The sequence below is a fragment of the Balaenoptera physalus genome (assembly GCF_965194825.1).
Source record: "Balaenoptera physalus genome assembly, chromosome: 19".
Taxonomy (NCBI): Eukaryota; Metazoa; Chordata; class Mammalia; order Artiodactyla; family Balaenopteridae; genus Balaenoptera; species Balaenoptera physalus.
This window is the reverse complement of record NC_138900.1, coordinates 49,777,041-49,796,797: the sequence shown is the minus strand read 5'-3', so window position 1 is coordinate 49,796,797 and position 19,757 is coordinate 49,777,041. Positions and strand designations below refer to the sequence as shown.

Sequence of the window (19,757 nt, the reverse complement as noted above, 5' to 3'; positions counted from 1 at the left end):
ATACAGAATTTTTAAAAATGAACATAAATATTTCTTAGTGCACTATACTCTTCCTTCCCAGGGTATGTGAACATAATTTTCCTTAAAGCCTACAAGTCATTATATAAACTATTAACTTTTCCTTGTTGCCGCCTTTTTCTAATATCTACTGATTTCAAGTTGCTGTATTTTCTGGAGATCCTACTTCTGGCTTTTCTTTCCTTTTTAAAAAATGCTTGAGTTTCAAGCTAGACATTATACTTCTTTTGACTGTTTAGCTTCTCTAAGGGTTTATTCCTGCCAAATGCCTCAATAACTAGGTTTCTCTCTGGATTAAAACAAACAAAAAGGGTGGATTATACTTTCTTCTTCACATTTTGGAAACAGGTCTACTTTTAGTCCTACTACTTGGGTGGAAAATTGGTGGCTTTGAGGGTCAGCTGTGTTTTGTTTGGCCAGAACAACATTTTAAAGAAATTTAAACAACTTGACTGCCTTTATGAAGCATGCAGTCCCAGTTCACTATGTCTCTTCCAACTATTTAGTTTTTTGAAGATTTATTTATTTTATTTACTTTTAGCTGTGTTGGGTCTTAGTTGTGGCATGCAGGATCTTTCGTTGCCGTGCGCGGGCTTCTCTCTAGTTGTGGTGTGTGGGTTTTCTCTTCTCTAGTTGTGGAGCGTGGGCTCCAGGGTGCGTGGGCTCTGTAGTTTGTGGCACGCGGGCTCTAGTTGAGGTGTGCAGGCTCAGTAGTTGTGTCACGCGGGTTTAGTTGCCCCGCGGCATGTGGAATCTTAGTTCCCTGACCAGGGATTGAACCCCCGCCCCCTGCATTGCAAGGAGGATTCTTTACCACTGGACCACCAGGGAATTCCCTCTCTTCCAACTATTTAATACCAAGACACAAAAGGTATATGAATTAGGATCCCAGCCCCATTCAAAGAGAATGTTTCATAGAGGATGGGTCTGGGATTTAGGATGAACTACAACTTAGAAAGTACCAAGCACAAATCTAGATCTCAGAAAACACTTATGTCCTTACTTATGCTCTAAATGGCTCACAAAGAAGGGGCGTAAAAACAAGCACTGACTAGCCTAGGGAGTAAGACTAATTCAAGTTTTAGATATTTATAGTGGAAACTAGCTATCACAAGTACATTCAAAGTAACAGCAAAAATGTGTTCACCAAGTGGCACAGCCATAATAAAATATTATGCATGTGCTCAAATCATTTTTGAAGAATATTTAACTATATGAGAAAACGCCCACTATAAGTGAAACTACCAAATATTGTGTGTGCGTGCACATGCACGCACACATGTAGACCAAAAAAAAAAAGGAAAAAAATCCAAAAAAAGGTTAATAGTGACTATCTCAGAGAAGTGATATTACAAAAAAGATTTTTTTTTTTTACAAAAAAGATTTTAATGCTACTCTTTGTACCATTTTGCATTTTCTTTACTCTCAACAATAATCACACACTAATTTAATAAACTAAAAGAGAAAACAGAATAATTTTAGAGTAAATTCATCTCAAAAACTCAAACTACTCTATGAACTTAAATTATTTAAATTATGTTGCTAAAAATTAGAGAAATATATGCTTAAATGGGCATTTGTCTGGCAGGGTATCAAAGATTGTGGCAATGATAGCTGTTTCTAAGAAAGGGAACTAGCTGACTTGAAAATTTACTTTTCACTCTATACTCTTTTACTCTTTTTGAATTTTGTACCATGTACCTGTATTATCTATTTAAAATTAATACAAAAATTACTTCTACAGTGATTCTATTACCATGGATTTGCTCAGTGATTCCCACAGTCGACTGGAAAATGATAAAGTATTACCCCAGTGAACGGCAAAAGGAGGCATAGAAAAGTAATACAGTAGGTATGATCCCAAATTAAGAATGCATGTGGTTAATAGAAATAAAATGATATAACATAATCAAAAGAGTACTAAGAAAACCTGTGTTCTAGCCACAGCTCTGTCACACCAACAAGCAAATAACCTGGGAGGAGCACTTGAGATACTTGTGCCTCAGTTTCCTCCTACACAAAATTAAGACATGGAATTAGAACACTTCTAAGTCTGTGTCCTAAAAGTCTAAATTGCAATCTCAATATTTCAGTCCTATCAGCTAACCTGCCAGAGGTCCACAGTTCTCAAGGGCTTGAGTAGATATCAGGTTCTAGGCCTTTTCTCATTTCTTGGCTCTAAAAAACCAGGGAAAAAGCATTCACTTTCTCAACCTGGTGTTGTACATAAATTTTTGGTAAAAAAAACAAAAACCAAAATCCTGTAAGTCCCTATTCAGCTGAAGCGTCAGCTTGCAGAGACAGGCATCTTCCGACATTTTAATGAAACAAAGATGACCAAGTATCAATGACACTTAATGTCAGAATCATAGCTTCATAATTTGGTCCTCAGGTGTCATCAAGCCCACCTTCCTCATTTACAAGTAAGAAAACTATGGTCAAGAGAATGTCTATAGCCACACAGGCTACCTAGGGTCAAATTATAATGAGAAGCCATTTTCTAACTGCAAGATCAGTACTCCTCTACCTAAACATGTAGCTTATTTCCATATAAGAAAATCACACCAGCTATCCAGACCCTGGGCTTCAGTTTACTTTTTTTTTAAATTTATTTATTTATTTTCATTTTTGGCTGCGTTGTATCTTTGTTGCTGCATACAGGCTTTCTCTAGTTGCAGCGAGCAGGGGCTACTCTTGGTTGCAGTGCACGGGCTTCTCACTGCGGTGGCTTCTCTTGTTGCGGAGCATGGGCTCTAGATGTGCGGCTTCAGTAGTTGTGGCGCACGGGCTTAGTTGCTCTGCGGCATGTGGGATCTTCCCAGACCAGGGCTCGAACCTGTGTCCCTTGCATTGGCAGGCGGATTCTTAACCACTGCGCCACCAGGGAAGCCCTCAGTTTACTTTTTTTTTTGGAAACATTTTTTTTTAATATTTATTTTATTTATTATCATTTAGTTTTGGCTGCGTTGGGTCTTTGTTGCTGCGTGCGGGCCTTCTCTAGTTGTGGTGAGCGGGGGCTACTCTTCGTTGGGGTGCGCAGGCTTCTCATTGCGGTGACTTCTCGTTGCAGAGCACAGGCTCTAGGCGCACGGGCTCAGTAGCTGTGGCTCGCGGGCTCTAGAGTGCAGGCTCAGTAGTAGTGGCACGCGGGCTTAGTTGCTCCACAGCATGTGGGACCAGGGCTCGAACCCGTGTCCCCTGCATTGGCAGGCGGATTCTTAACCACTGTGCCACCAGGGAAGCCCCCTCAGTTTACTTTTGATCCAAACATTACATTATAAACAAAACAGAAAATAACCTATTATAAACAAAATTTTAAAATATCACAGGCTCACTTACAGCATTCAACAGGTATAGAAGCTGTCTGCAGAGAAAGGACTTTTCCATTGGGCTGTGGGATGTGTACACGAAACACAAGTCGTACTCTAGTATTCTTTCTGCCAATATCAGTTTCTCCTTTTCGAAGTTCTATATCTGAATTGCGGAGTTTCAAAATACCTGCACAGTCAATACTAGGAAAAAAAATATACAAATTTTATTTGCTTACTAGAAATTAGTGGTTCTAAACAACTCAGCGAAACAGTTATTGTTAATTTGCCAGGAAGAACTATGACTATCTAAAATCAGGTCAAAAAAGAAAGATATGATTGCTATTTTCTGCTATTTAAATTTGAGGATTAAAAATGTTTTTGTACGACAAAAGTGTAATACTAAGTGTGGCATATTGTCTGTAAAGAGGGCTGACAATAATTCCTCCCATTCCTGTATTCACATGTCACTTCTCCAATTAAGAGGTAGAGTAACTATGTCCCCCCTCCTTGAGAGTGAGCCTTATGACTTGCCTTGACAAACAGAATGTGGCCAAGTGATGCTGTGTAAGTTACAAGCCTAGCACTTAAGAAGCTCCGTAACTTCCACTTTTGTTCTCTTGGAGCCCTGAGCCACCATGAAAATGTCCAACTAGCATGCTGGAGAGAAAAGCCCATATAATCCTCTGCTTGAGCTACCCCAGCTGAGCTCCCAGCCGAATTCAGGGGCATGAGTGATCCCAACCAACACCACATGAGTGGATCAGCTGAGTCCAACCGACCAAAATAATCATGAAAAACAATAAAGAGTTACTACTTTAAGCCACTAAATTTGGGGGGCAGTTTGCGTTACAGAACTAGATGAGTGAAATATAAAGTAAAAGACTCTAATTCTATAAATATAACTAGGCCAGAAAAGATTAACTTACAGGACTACAAATAAGTCATTAATAACATATTTAAACTTCTGTATGATACATTTATTAATAAAAACAATCTATCAGGCTTTCATTTCTTTCTTTCTTTTTTTTTGGGGGGGGGGCACACTTCGAGGCTTGCAGGATCTTAGTTCCCCGACCAGGGATTGGACCTGCATCCTCGGCAGTGAAAGCGCAGAGTCCTAACCACTGGAACACCAGGGAACTCCCAGGTTTACATTTCTAAGAAATGCACATATAAGATTAAAGTTTTGGCATTTAAGGTCTAAAATTTCATTATCTTCAAAATTTATTACTAAATATAGCTGCTTAACACAATCATGGTAGGAAACACCAGTACCTATAACATATCTTTGTTATTCACATATTAGAAGAATAAAGCAAGAGGTAACTAACAATCAAACATTCTAGTTAAAGTTTACTCTCTCTTATGGCATTCCTTATTATCCATCCTCTTACTTTATCCACCAACTCTAATGCTCTAATGTTCCAACTCTAATGCTCACTGCCCAGAGGCTAGAGAAGTAACTTTGAAGGATAATATATGTTACAAAGCTAGGTTATCAAGATAAGAACCAGTAAAGCTCAAGGAAGAATCTGAAAAATATAAATATTTTCATCTTAGGAAAGACAAAGGAAAAGAAATTTCTAAAAAAGTAAATATTTTTGGAAATAAACATTTTTCATTTATGGATAACAAATTATATTTAACTAGTATTGAAAAACTGTACTTTAGCTCAAAGCAGTATTGATCAAATTGTATCAAAGTAGTGATTATTCATGTTAATATGCCAACATGAGTATTTAGTGGGAAATACCAGAGATTATCCATGCTACTGAGTTTTTTTGTTTGTTTGTTTTTTTGGCTGCGTCTGTATGTGGGATCTTCATCGCGGCGTGAAGGATCTTTAGTTGCAGCATGCGGGATCTTTAGTTGCAGCATGCGGGATCTTTAGTTGCGGCACGTGGGATCTAGTTCCCTAACCAGGGATTGAACCCAGGCCCCCTGCATTGGAAGCACAGAGTCTTAACCACTGGATCACCAGGGAAGTCCCCATTTTACTGAGTTTTGTTTTTTTTAATACATTTATTTATTTTATTTATTTTATGTTTGGCTGCTTTGGGTCTTCGCTGCTGCACGCAGGCTTTCTCTAGTTGTGGTAAGCTGGGGCTACTTTGTTGCGGTACACGGGCTTCTCATTGCGGTGGCTTCTCTTGTTGCGGAGCACGGGCTCTAGGCGCGTGGGCTTCAGTAGTTGTGCCATGCGGGCTGAGTAGTTGTGGCTCGCGGCCTCTAGAGCACAGGCTCAGTGGTAGTGGCACACGGGCTTCGCTGCTCCACGGCATGCAGGATCTTCCTGGATCAGGGATCGAACACGTGTCCCGTACATGGCAGGCGGATTCTTAACCACTGTGCCACCAGAGAAGTCTGCATTTTACTGAGTTTTAAGGGAAGGTATTTTAGCAGAGAGTTAAGTTTCTAGCAGAAGATTTGGAATAAGAGTATCAGAAATGACAATCTTAAAACTCTGGCTAAGAAATGCAAAAAAAAAACGAAAAGAAAAGCTACCAAACCACCAATAAAACTACATTTATAGGAATGAAAATAACTATTAAATTCTGTTTAAAACACAATTATATTTTAGATCAGAGTGCAACACTGCCACATCCATATTCATCGAGTTTTAAAAACAGGGAGGAGTTATGAGTACAGTAAGGCAATGCACTAGCATGCTATATTTAAAGCATCTTGTAGAGTGTCTCTATGGTTTATGGGTTGGTATACTGGTCTTAAATAAAGGGTCTTACACATCCAAGATAGATTAGGTTTGAAATGACCAAGCCTGTGTGATAGCAGGCAAAACCAGGGGACTATCTACCAATCTTTCCCCACCTTAAACAACAGAGCCTTTTTCTTTTTTTTTGGCCATGCCACGTGGCATGCAGGATCCTAGTTCCCCGACCGGGGATCGAACCCGTGCCCCTTGCAGTGGAAGCGTGGAGTCATACACTTCTAGCATGAACCACCAGGGAAGTCCCCACTAGAGCCTTTTAATACATACCTACAACTCACTTGTGCATAAATTATTTTGAACAACAGTCTTATCATTCGCAATTTTTTAATCTACCACTACCTGAAACTATATTACATTCAGTCACTGCAGTTTATCCTAGTAATTAGTTCCTGGATAAAACAGGCTCATTCAGCATTAGCTGCCCTGTTATCTAAGGTACTTAGAAATGGTTTCTTAGATTTGGGTAACTTCCTAGTTGCTCCTTACTCAACCCTTTCTTGGACACACACAATGTTGTTGTCACAAACCTTGGTTCCTGTAGAATTCCTGTTCCCCAATCTAACAGTTCAGAGTGGACAGATAGCCAGAGAAGCTTCAGGTGTGTGTATGGCAGAGCAGGGTGGGGTAAGGGGGCTAAGCTGCTTGCTACTAGTAATAATGGTATTTCTACAGCTTTGTTCTTTCTGGTCTGATCCAGGCAGGCAGTATATGCCAGCTCTGGTTGGAGAAGGGAACATGAATCTTGACTACCACCTCTGTTCCATGTGAAAAGGAGGAGGAAGGTACATTCAGATCCTACTGCTCTGATTTGTTCATGCTATTCTGTAGGTAAGGCTTTCCCAAGTTCTTGAGAGAATGTCTTAGAAACTCATGTACTCTGTTTTCTTTAATTTATTGATTTATACATTATTTTTAAAAAGGATATGAGGCATTTTATAACATAAATACAAATAAGGTCAAGAAGACAGAAATAGAAAATATTTTTGAATAGAAGAAACAGAAGATAAATATATCCCAAATCTAGGGTTATATGAATTACTATAATTACTATAATTGAGCTTGATCATGAACTTTTGGGAAGCTGAGGCAAAAAGTAAAGATGATAGGGACTTCCCTCGTGGTCCAGTGGCTAAGACTCCACACTCCCAATGCAGGGGGCCCAGGTTTGATCCCTGGTCAGGGAACTAGATCCCACATGCCACAACCAAGAGTCCCACTGCCTCAACGAAGAGTTTGCATGCCGCACATACCACAATGAAGATCCCGCATGCCACAACTAAGACCCTGCTCAGCCAAATAAATAAATAAATATTTTTTTAAAAAAGTAAAGATGATAAAGCTTTTGTAGGTCTCTCCTTGTCTGGTAAAGCAAAATCTACTGTGTCATCAAATACCAACTTTTTTCCTTTAACCTGAAAAGAGTGTGTGTGTGTGTGTGTGTGTGTGTGTGTGTGTGTGTGTGTAATAATGACCAACTTAAGAGATAAAATCTTTTTAACAGTCCATTAAGTTATAAGCTTCTGGTGATTTCTATTTAACTTGATTCAAGTCTACTGCTTGAACTATCCAGAGGAATCAATGGAAACATGGTCTGCAAACTGTCACCTAAGAATCAATTTTATGAGTTCTTAGAAAAAGATAGTTCAAAGTTGAGTTTCAAATTCCCCTCTGCAGCTGAATAATAGTATATTCATATTGCTTTTGATGCTAGATGAAAAAGTAAGATCCTAGGGAATTCCCTGGTGGTCCAATGGCTAGGACTCAGTGCTTTCACTGCCGAGGGCCCAGGTTTGATCCCTGGTCGGGGAACTAAGATCCCACAAGCCACATGGCGCGGCCAAAAAAAAAAAAAAAAAAGTAAGATCCTCGATTAAAAGAGAGGAAGCCTTCTTGCATCCTCATTTAGAGGCTGGCTACCTCACCTTATTTGAAGATTGGTCAAATAGGATGCCTGGAGTCAATGTTTTTCTTTCTTTCTTTTTTTTTTATAAATGAGGAAACTTTTTTTTTTTTTAAGGAGGAAGGCGGGCTTATTTATTTATTTTATTTATGGCTGTGTTGGGTCTTCGTTTCTCTGCGAGGGCTTTCTCTAGTTGTGGCAAGCGGGGGACCACTCTTCATCACGGTGCACGGGCCTCTCACTATCGCGGCCTCTCTTGTTGCGGAGCACAGGCTCCAGACGCGCAGGCTCAGTAATTGTGGCTCACGGGCCCAGTTGCTCCGCGGCACGTGGGATCCTCCCAGACCAGGGCTCGAACCCGTGTCCTCTGCATTGGCAGGCAGATTCTCAACCACTGCGCCACCAGTGAAGCCCCTCTTTTTTTTTTTTTCAATGTTTTTCTTAAGTGTTTTGCTCAAGTACCTGAATAAAGGATTGGCTAAGAATCCAAAGTTCTTTTTTTAATTATTACAGAACACAGAAATTTAAGAGTAGAGATTATCAGCTAGCTGTCTACCTCTGCCATGAAAAAACTCTATCGTAGCCCGTGTAATGACTTAGTGGAGTTGAGTTCTCGAGTACTGTTCCTTTGAACAAAGCAGGCAAAGATAAGGTTTTATTTAAATCAATATTAACTTGTCTTTTCTGGTGATAAGTAGATAAGAGGCAATTCTTATTTTATAATAGTACAATTATGTCATAAGTTACTATGTCCTCAGGGGTATATTCAGTTTACCTAAAAAGTCATTTAAATATAAATTTAAAAGAGAAGAACTCGAGACTGAAATCTGATTTTAATAGGACTATTCTTGCAATAACCTGGGACAGATATCATTGCCATCTTAAGAAAGACCTATATTATAGTTTGAACCAATTTCTCTAACAAACTTCACTGTAAGTTTCACATACCTGGTTGTGGCAGAATAATAGTTGCCTACTAAATATTCTTTTTTTCTGTTTTTCTTAGTAACAGACCCCCATCTTGTTAGCGGTGGCAATGCACTCAGGTAAAAAAAACATACCCAGGTCTTCCTTATATACAAGGATGATCAATGAGATGTAGTAAAGGTGTTGGATAAGTTTCTGGGAAAAGCTCTTGAAAGAGGCCTGACTCAGATGGAAGTTCTCTCTTACCCTTCCTCTTACCCGTTCTTCCTATTCCTTCCAGGATTACAGTTATGATGGCTAGAGCTCCAGTAGCTATTGTGGATCATGAGGCAATCTTGAGGATGGAAACCACATGCTAATAATAGCAGAGAAGAATAAACAGAAGGAGCTTGGGGCCCCAATGACTTATGGAACCACTGTGCTAGCCCTAAGATGCCTATGTGTATATTTCTTTCATGGAATGAAAAATTAAGCCTCTAGCTGTTTAAGCCACTGCATTTCAGGTTTCTGTTACAGGTACTATATATATTCCTAACTAATCCACCTGAACAAAACTCTACTGCATTCTCATTCAGAAGTTGGCCACCTCATTTTATTTGGAAATGGGTGAAATGGGACACCTGGAAGTAGAGTTGAAGTTTTCCTCAAGGAAACTTAACAATCATAATTTTACTGCAATTGTTTACTTACTGTCTACTCTATTAGACTGTGAGCTACTTGAAAAAAAGTCCATATACTTTTGTCTCTATCACCTAGCATGATGCTTGGCTGGTACTACATGGTCATAAACTTTTGCTGAATTGAATTTTCTTTATGGAAATGTGGTACCAACCTTACCAAATATACTATAATTATTTACATAATGTTATTCAGTTAATTTAGGTCAATGACTTATTTTTGTACTATAAAAATAAATATACTTTTCTTCTGAAAGTTATTTTAGGAAAAGAAAGAACAGTCCCTTTTGGGATATGTTTCAAGATACCTGACTGACATATTGTTTTCAGGAAGAAGTGGAATTTCCAGAACCTTTGTGCTGGCAATTATTATCTCTTGGCTTGCAGTAGCAACTGTCTTCCCAGTGATCCGATGCACCTGGTAAAATGCATGAGGCCGTAAATATCGATCATCTGCTGTTCCAATAAACATCTGTAGATTTATCGGCTTTTCACTATAGCCCAGGAGCTAATTTGGAAGAGCAAACACAGAAAAATACAATTCATTATCCATGCATTTTACAATAAGCTTACAACAGTAAGTCTATTATATTTGTATCATATACTATTGATACATAAAATGTTATTTCAAAAAAGATAATAATAAAAACAAGTAATAAGTGAACAGCCCTCTAAATTGCAGAAATATTTTAAGAGTTATAAAATGCTGCAATATATTACAAAGGGATGAGGGAGTTTTTTTGGATTAAAATCTAGATCAACCTAAATTTTGAAAAGCCTTGGTAGAGTGCTGTGGAGAATACAAAAGAAATGTTGATTCTGTGCTCCAGGCAACATTAACCATCCAGACCAGACCTAAAGATCAGGGTATGTGGGAAGGTCGCCTAACAGGCTGTTAAAATCAGAGACACTTTTAGTAGAAAGGATCTGAAAAATCCTATTCCATGTTTCCAAGTTAAAATTTCAACTGACTTAACAAGCTAGGCTACTTGACTTTCTTTGGTACCCTTCACTACTGCTGAGGTTAAGATGGCTACACAGGATTAATAAGGGTGATGACCAGGAGGTGCTGGAGGTAAAAACAGCGACCACAAGAAAGGAGGCAGTTAAAAGAAACAGAGCCTAAAGCACTTAGGGAGACTCCTATGTCCAGTCTGATGGCTGAGTAGCACCCACTGGACTCACCTTGAAAGGATGGAGAGAACACCAAAGTAAGCAGATACTGGAAACAAACTGACACATGTAAGAAGAGAATAACAAAAGGTGTGTTTCCTGTTTTTAAGGCTTTTAACCTGAGGGAAAGCCACAGTCCATGCCTTACAGTGTGACTAAAACTACCAAAGAAATCTACAGTCTGAAGGGCTTGAAGAACCAAGGACAGACAGAGTCTGTCACAACCTCTGGAAAGAAAGAGGCAAATCCCAGAAAAGAGACAGCCAGAGAGGAGGAACTCCAAATTTTATATATATATAGACTCTGCCCAATCCTTTGGCTGACCTGTAAACCATTCAAGAACAGGATAGATCCAAGCAGCCTAAGGCTAAAATAACTGAAATGAGATTATGAGCTACCACCAACCACAGGGAGACAGGTTTTACAGGCTGACTCCAACCAAGTTAAGTGCCTGCTTAAACAAAAAAATTCAACATTCTTTGGGAGTACATATGGGTGTGCATTTATATTTGTTTTGATGCTGAGTTGTACAAGTTCTTTATATATTCTGAATATTAATCCTTTGCAATTATGTGATTTGCAAATATTATCTCCCATTCTGCAGGCTGTCTTCTCACTTTCTTGGTTGCGTCCTTTGATGCACAAAAGTTTTTAAATTTTGATGGAGTCTAATTTATTTTGTTTCTTTTGTTGCCTGTTCTTTAGGTGTCATACTTAAGAAACCATTACCAAATCCAATGTTGAGAAGATTTTCCTCATGTTTTCTTCTAAGAATTTTATAGTTTTAGGTCTTTGATCCATTTTTAGTTAATTTTTGTATATAATGTAAGGTAAGGATCCAACTACATTATTTTGCATGGGGATACCTAATTTTCCCAACACCATTTGTTGAAAAGACTGTCATTTCTCCTACTGAATGGTTTTGGAACCCTATCAAAAATGAATTGACCATATATGTTAGGGCTTATTTCTGGGCTTTCTATTCTATTTCACTGGTCTGTCTTTATGCCAGTATCATACTGTTTAAAATGCTGTAGCTTTGTAGTATGTTACAAGTCAGGGAAAGGGAGTCCTCCAACTTTACTCTTCTTTTTCAGGATTGTTTCAGCTATTTGAGGCCCCTTGCAATTCCATATGAATTTTTTTAAAAATAAATTTATTTATTTATTTATTTATGGCTGCGTTGGGTCTTCGTTGCTGTGTGCGGGCTTTCTCTAGTTGCGGTGAGCGGCGGCTACCCTTTGTTGCGATGAGCAGGCTTCTCATTGCAGTGGCTTCTCTTGTTGCAGAGCATGGGCTCTAGGCGTGCAGGCTTCAGTAGTTGTGGCACACGGGCTCAGTAGTTGTGACGCATGGGATTAGTTGCTCTGCAGCATGTGGGATCTTCCTGGACCAGGGCTCAAACCCTGCTCCCTGCATTGGTAGTCAGATTCTTAACCACTGTGCCACCAGGGAAGTCCCCATTATGAATTTGAGGATATGCTTTTCCATTTTGCAAAAAGGGTTGTTGGAATTTGGGTAAGTATTGCATTAAATTTGTGGATTGCTTCGGGCAGTACTGATATCTTAACAATGTTAATTAAGTCTCCTCTCCATGAACACAGAATGTCTTTCTATTTATTTTTGTTTCATGTATATTTGGATTTTATTTTTACTTTATATATTTCCATTTATTTTTATTTCTTTCAGCAATATTTTACAGTTTTCAGCATACAAGTCCTTATACTTCCTTGGTTAAATGAATTCCTAAGTATTTAATACTTTTAGATGCTATTGTAAATGAAAACTGTTTTCTTAATGTCCTCTTAGGGTTGTTGATCAGTGATACACAGAAACACAACCGGTAAGTATGTGTTGATCTCCTTCCCTGAAACTTCGTAAACTCATTTATTAGCTCTAGCAGCTTTCTTGGGGATTATTTGGGATTTTTAAAGTATGTGAGCATGTCATCTGTTAATAGAGATAACTTTACCTCTTCCTTTCCAATTTGGATGTCTTTTATTTCTTTTTATTGCCTAACAGCTCTGGCTAGAACTTCCAGCACACATGTTGAATAGCAGTGGCAAAAGCAAGAATCCTTGTCTTGCTCCTGATCTTAGGGGAAAAGCTTTCAGTCTTTTACCATTAAGTATGATGTTATTAGCTGTGGGCTTTTCATAAATGACCTTAATCATGTTAAGGACTTTCCCCCTTTTCTTAGTTTGCTGTTTTTTTTTTTTAAATGATACGCTGATAAATTTTGTCAAATGCCTTTTCTGTGTCAATTGAGATGATCATGTGGCTTTTATGCCTTCATTCTATTAGTATGGCATATTACAACAACTGATCTTCATATGTTGAATCATCTGCATTTCTGAGGTAAATTCCACTTGGTCATGCTGTATAATCCTTTTAATGCGCTGTTGGATTTGGTTTGCTAGTTTTATGTTGAGGATTTTTGTGCTTATATTCTTTTTTTTTTTTTAATTTTATTTATTTATTTATTTATTTTTGGCTGTGTTGGGTTTTCGTTTCTGTGCGAGGGCTTTCTCCAGTTGCGGCGAGCGGGGCCACTCTTCATCGCAGTGCGCAGGCCTCTCACTATCGCGGCCTCTCTTGTTGCGGAGCACAGGCTCCAGACGCGCAGGCTCAGTAGTTGTGGCTCACGGGCCTAGTTGCTCCGCGGCATGTGGGATCTTCCCAGACCAGGGCTCGAACCCGTGTCCCCTGCATTGGCAGCCAGATTCTCAACCACTGCGCCACCAGGGAAGCCCTGTGCTTATATTCTTTACGGATATTAGTCTGTAGTTTTCTCTTCTTGTATCTTTGTCCTTATCATTATCCTTTTGATTAAAAAAATTTTTTTCATCTCTTCACATATTTAGCCTACCTTTTCTACTAGATAATTTAGCATTTTCATCATTGTTATGTTAAAGTCTCTTTCTGATAACTCCAACCCAGACACAGAGTTAGATTTAGGTCATCTCTGGGCTAGCTTCTATTGATTGTTTTCTCTTAGCTGTGGTTCACACTTTCTTGTGTGTGTATGTATAGTTTAACATATACTAGACATTTTGTATAAAAGAACTCTAGGAACTGAAGTAGCAAGTATTTACTTTCAGAAAGAGAGATGCTATTTTTTTTTTTTTTTGGTCAGGCCTCAGTTCTTAAGCTGTATCGGCTTTACTGCAGTTTTAGTCAGATTCCTCTGCTTTGAGATGGTGGCTTACGTGCACTTGGTGGAGATTTTACAAATCTCAGAGAGATCTCGCTCAGCAATCCCCACTCCTACTTTTGGCCCCAAATGCCTCTGGGAGGAAGATTTGCTCTATGGCTGTTTTATTCCACTGAACCAGCAAGGGTGCAATATGATAACATAGACTGCCTAAAGTCAATTTTTTGGTAAGCACAGCGGAGTACCCAGCTCTTCAAGACAGTAGTGGTGGAGTTTCTGATGCCCAGTCCTAAGCACTGTCCCTACAAGTTGGGGTTGTGAGTCACAGTGTCAGTGATGTTTTCACTAGAACAAAACTGGCTAGGGTGGCTGCACACTGTTCTAGGCCACATAGCTTCCAAACCTGAGATTTTATGAGCTACCTAATAACCTTAAAAGAAATTCTCTTCTGTTTCTGCACTACGGTTTTGTAAAGTATCCTGACACATGATAGCAAATACAGAGTGCCTAGTTCAGTGTCTGGCATGTACCTAACAAATGTTAGCTATTAGTGTGCATCCAGATTTGAAGTATGGAATCTAGTCAGAGTTTCAAATATGTAGAAAGAGTTTTGTTTGATTATGTTGTCCTTCAGGTGACTGCTTTACTCCCTCCTGCTTGCCCATCCCTGGCTTTACGGTGGAGTTTGTAACCAAGCAACATCATAATTTATTGATTATCCTCCTCTACCCAGGAAAGGACATGAAGTCTTTTGCCTATTATCAGATAAAATAATTTACCCAGCATGATTTTCAGCCCTGTGCCTTTATAGAGAAGCAAATAAAGCCTGGACCATTGCAATAGCCTTATAACTGCTCTCCCTGTTCTTACTCTTGCTCCCTGATAGCCTATTCTCTGTCCAGGAGTCAGAACAAACTTGTAACATTAACCAGATAACTTTACACCCCTGCTCAGAACTCTCTAATGGCTTCCTTCCATACTCAGAACTAAATTCAAATGCCCTATGATGATTTACAAGTCCTGTGTGATCTGGGCCCTGGATAACTTGTTGCCTTACCTTCTCCTACTCTCTCCCTTCCACAGTCTGCTCTGGCCATCTTGGCCTTATTGCATGAACCACTCAAGCTCATTCCTAACCTCAGGACCTTCACACTTAATATTTTGTCCCTCTGGAATATTCTTCCTGCTGATCTTCATATTACCTCACTCCTTCAGTTCTACACTCAAAGGTCAACTTCTCAGAGAAAACCACCCTATCTAAAACATCACATTTCTATCCCTTTATCCTGTTTTATTATTTTTCATAGTATTTATCACTATCAAAAGTATTTTAGGGACTTCCCTGGTGGCACAGTGGTTAAGAATCTGCCTGCCAATGCAGGGGACACGGGTTTGAGCCCTGGTCCAGGAAGATCCCACATGCCACAGAGCAACTAAGCCCGTGCACCACAACTACTGAGCCTGCGTTCTAGAGCCCGTGATCCACAACTACTGAGCCTGCGTGCCACAACTACTGAAGCCTGCATGCCTGGAGCCTGTGCTCCACAACAAGAGAAGCCACCGCAATGAGAAGCCCGTGCACTGCAACGAACGGTAGGCCCCCGCTCTCCACAACTAGAGAAAGCCTGTGGGCAGCAGCGAAGACCCAATGCAGCCAAAAATAAATAAATAAACTAATTAATTAATTTTAAAAAAGTATTTTATACATTTGTTTATATCTGTTTTCCTTTTTACCACATAAGTTCCCAAAAGGCAGAAACTTTGTCTTGTTCACCACTCCACCCCTTCCTCTTTTTACTGAGGATCCATTATGGAAATATCTGTATCAAATGTCACTGCTTCAGCCAGTATTATATAGGTGACACTAAAAAAAAGAACAAAGTGGCATGTATTAAATTTTAAGGAATTAGTGAAGACCTTAAAAGGCAGAAATTTATTAATAATAATAATATAGGATAGGGGCTTCCCTGGTGGTGCAGTGGTTAAGAGTCTGCCTGCCAGTGCAGGGGACACGGGTTCGAGCCCTGGTCTGGGAAGATCCCACATGCCGCAGAGCAACTAAGCCCGTGAGCCACAACTACTGAGCCTGTGCGTCTGGAGCGTGTGCTCCGCAACGGGAGAGGCCGCGACAGTGAGAGGCCCGCGCACCGCGATGAAGAGTGGCCCCTGCTCACCACAGCTGGAGAAAGCCCTCCCACAGAAACGAAGACCTAACACAGCCAAAAATAAATAAATTTATTAAAAAAATAATAATAATATAGGATATAGGGAAGCACATGATAAAAAGCAATTAAGACTCTGTGAAGCAGAGAAAAGACGAAATCATGGAAACCAGCTAAGAGGCTGAAGCACTAAAATCATGTGTACTGAAAATTTAAACAAGGGTAGAAGTGAGAACATAAATAGAAAATAGAAATGAAGGACGATTAATGCAATAAGTCTTTCTTATGAGATCCTAAAGAGATTTTTTGTAACTGGCTACGAATAGAATAATAAAGAGAAGGGAACAAAGAAATTCGAAGTTCTGAGCTTCAGTACCCAAGAGAATGATGGTATCACTAGCAAATAAAGAAATGAAGAAGTCACTGATTTAGAACATGTTTGGAGGAAGATAAGGTAATGTTTTCAATGTTAGTCATGTGGTATTCAAGGTAACAGTGAGACATCTAGATGGAAATGTGAGGCCATATAATACATACATTCTTTTAGCCCAGCCATAGCGTTATTGCACAATAACAAAATAGAGTCTACTGTGCTTTAAAAGGATGACTGAAATCCTCTTTCCGTTACTTGTTTTGACATGATGAGTAGAATGATGACATCATGATGACATGATGAGTATGCACTGTAAAAGTTTCAGTACTCATAGCACTTTAAACACTACTGAGTTTTAACTGCATCACTGTGATTTGTAGCTCCCTGAGCAGCAGCGTAAAATGATGAGAGTGCCAGTATACTCTATCTTAACTACTCTGCCATTGTTGCCCCAAAACAGGCTCAGTCAATTTATAAATGAATGAGTATGGCAACATGATGAGTGAGGTGCATATAGGTACTTAATGGAAAGGGGCCAGAAATTCAAACTCCTATCAATGCACGAGATAATCATTGTTCTTCAAAGAGAGGAACTAGCCTACGTTGCACAGAACTTCAGAATGTCCCATCATATATATTCGTGTATACAGAAACGTTTACGAACTTGGAACCCAACTCCTTAGTATATATAAATACCACCCAAATCGCAGTTTTAACACATATGAATTTTTCATGAATGCAACTGCCATGTAAACTGAGGTAAACTTTATTTATTTATTTTGGCTGCGCTGCGCGGCATGTGGAATCTTAGCTCCCCGACCAGGGATTGAACCCGTACCTCCTGCATTGGAAGCACAGAGTCTTAACCACTGGACCACCAGGGAATTCCTGAGGTAAACTTTAGCAAAAGTTGTTCATTTCAGAAAATCATGTCATTGCTAGTAATGCCACTCACTTGTGGAATTTAGGTTGCTGATCAACACACTTGCCTATGTGCAAGTGTGATGTAGTGATGCTGTAGGTACAAGTATCTAATTATTTCATTGTTTTCTCTACAGTCATTACCAAGCCTTTTCATTTTGAAACATAACTTTTTGTTATAATTTGTTTATAACCGTTTTCTAAATTTATTTCCTCTTAATAATAAAAGCATTATATTGGTATTTCTAAAATTATATGTGTAGGCTGATTATATTGTCCTTGAATTTCCATTTCAGGTAAATAAAGTATTATAAAATATTTGTTTAAAATTTTAAGAGTGGGGTTGGATCTGATAGGGTTGAGAACCACTAGCCTTAGAAGATTTGCAAGTCAGGAGGCACACTGGTATTTTATCTTGGACCAGTTTTCCTAAAAGCAAATCCTCCAGTCTCCTGTCTAGCGAACATAAACCTACTGCAAGCATTTTGGGAGTTAAGAGGAGTCAAAGCTCTCCCTATTCAGTACACAGACTTTCATTATGCCTCCCCTTTCATCCCTACCCCATTTTCTGTACAGATCCTCAAGCCCTGCCTTCAATTATTCTAGAACCTAGAACTTCTATTTCACTCCCTCTAGACAATAAATCTCCAGAATTCTCCCAAGGTAAGCCAGTGGTTATCACTTCGTTATACCACATAAGGGAGAAAAATCTGGGAAGTTTAACTGCTTCTTTTGTAGACCTTCAACAATATTTCTGTTTTCGGCCTCACCTCACATCCCACTTTCAGAGACACCAGTGCCTCAACCCCCTGAGCCTTTCCAAGGTTCTTTAGTGTAAAATGATTTGTGCTTCTTAATTACTGGTTCTTTCTCTCCAACCAACAAGCTTAAGTTGTAACTGTTTAATGTCTAATGAAGGTAAACACATGTGTTTAATCTAGTATATTTAACTGGAAATTGCAGTTTTCTGTAAATATTTAAATATTTGTGTATTTAAGAAATCTATCAATATTTCAGTTGTGATTTCTTTTTACATATTTTGGTATAAACAAGTTAATAAATGTTAAAGCTTGAATTGAATGGAAAATATTCCATAAAAAATAAAATGCCGGGCTTCCCTGGTGGCGCAGTGGTTGAGAATCTGCCTGCCAATGCAGGGGACACGGGTTCGAGCCCTGGTCTGGGAAGATCCCACATGCCCCGGAGCAACTAGGCCCGTGAGCCACACTACTGAGCCTGCGCGTCTGGAGCCTGTGTTCCGCAACAAGAGAGGCCGCGACCGTGAGAAGCCCGCGCACCGCGATGAAGAGTGGTCCCCGCTTGCCACAACTAGAGAAAGCCCTTGCACAGAAACGAAGACCCAACACAGCCAAAAATAAATAAATTAATTAATTAAAAAAAAAATAAAATAAAATAAAATGCCAACATGATTACAGTAAAAAAAAAAATAAATAAAGCCTAAATAAATCAATAACTAAAGAAGAAATAGTAACAGTGTGGGCGTATGTATGCATATGCACACAAATATGGTTCAGTCACTTTTCCCTTTTGGTTTGTATGGAGGCAGATGTGGTAAGTGATAATGTAGAATGAGAGTCATCCAAATTTGGACACAGAGGTGAAAAAGTAAAGGTAGAGAGTGGTGATATACTTTAACTAAATTAGTTTATGTAATTCTAAAACTCCTGTGGAGTACATGCCATTTTTTCCAGTTTATAGATGAAGAATCTTAAGCAAAGAAAGATTAAGGAACTACTCCAAACTCATGGCTAATCATCCTTTCTGCTATACTTATTGTTGCTCTTTCATGTTTAATCCTACATTGAACAAATTATTCTATGGAACCAACTGTTCTTGTAGTGGAGGAAGAAGCACCAACAACTTTACCACTTGCCTCAAAGTACTGTGAAGGGGACAGTGTCATTCTTGTTATCTCCAGAGCCTAGTATAGTACCTATCACGTTATGGGCATTTAATCATTGCTGAATGAATGAATTCTGGAATGGAAGAGTACAATTTGGTGGAACAAAATAACACGAGGTTAGTCAACACAATTATTTAAATAAGAATTATAACCACTAAAGTAGCTGTTTAAAATGAAGTAGTAAAATCTAAAATAGAAAATACAAACTAAAAATTTTCTTGCTATCTATTAAGTTACCCAAATATCACGTAACATACCAGTAAGTACTATATTCCAAAGTATCCCAGTCATATTAGATGACTCATATTAATACCAGCTTGGCAAAGACATAAGCCACCTGTCCTTTATACTTTGATAGTAAAATGAGCCAGTGATGGGGGAAGGTAATCAGGCATATAAGATTTCAAAGGGAATATATTTCATAACACATATTTCAGCCAACATCTGCTCCAAGCATATATACTACAGCATAAGAAAAATAGGGCT

At 39.0% G+C, this 19,757-nt stretch overlaps 1 protein-coding gene and 1 long non-coding RNA gene across 2 annotated transcripts in view; one reads left to right on the top strand and one right to left on the bottom strand.

Annotated features, from left to right (window-relative positions):
• NFATC3 (nuclear factor of activated T cells 3) overlaps positions 1–19,757 on the bottom strand; it is a 124,535-nt gene that overhangs the window by 43,605 nt on the left and 61,173 nt on the right. Inside the window, 2 exon segments of the mRNA XM_082436038.1 lie at positions 3,358–3,530; positions 9,873–10,072. Coding sequence (XP_082292164.1) covers positions 3,358–3,530; positions 9,873–10,072 — 373 coding nt within the window.
• LOC309648059 overlaps positions 1–19,757 on the top strand; it is a 71,367-nt gene that overhangs the window by 19,054 nt on the left and 32,556 nt on the right. The window lies entirely within an intron of this gene.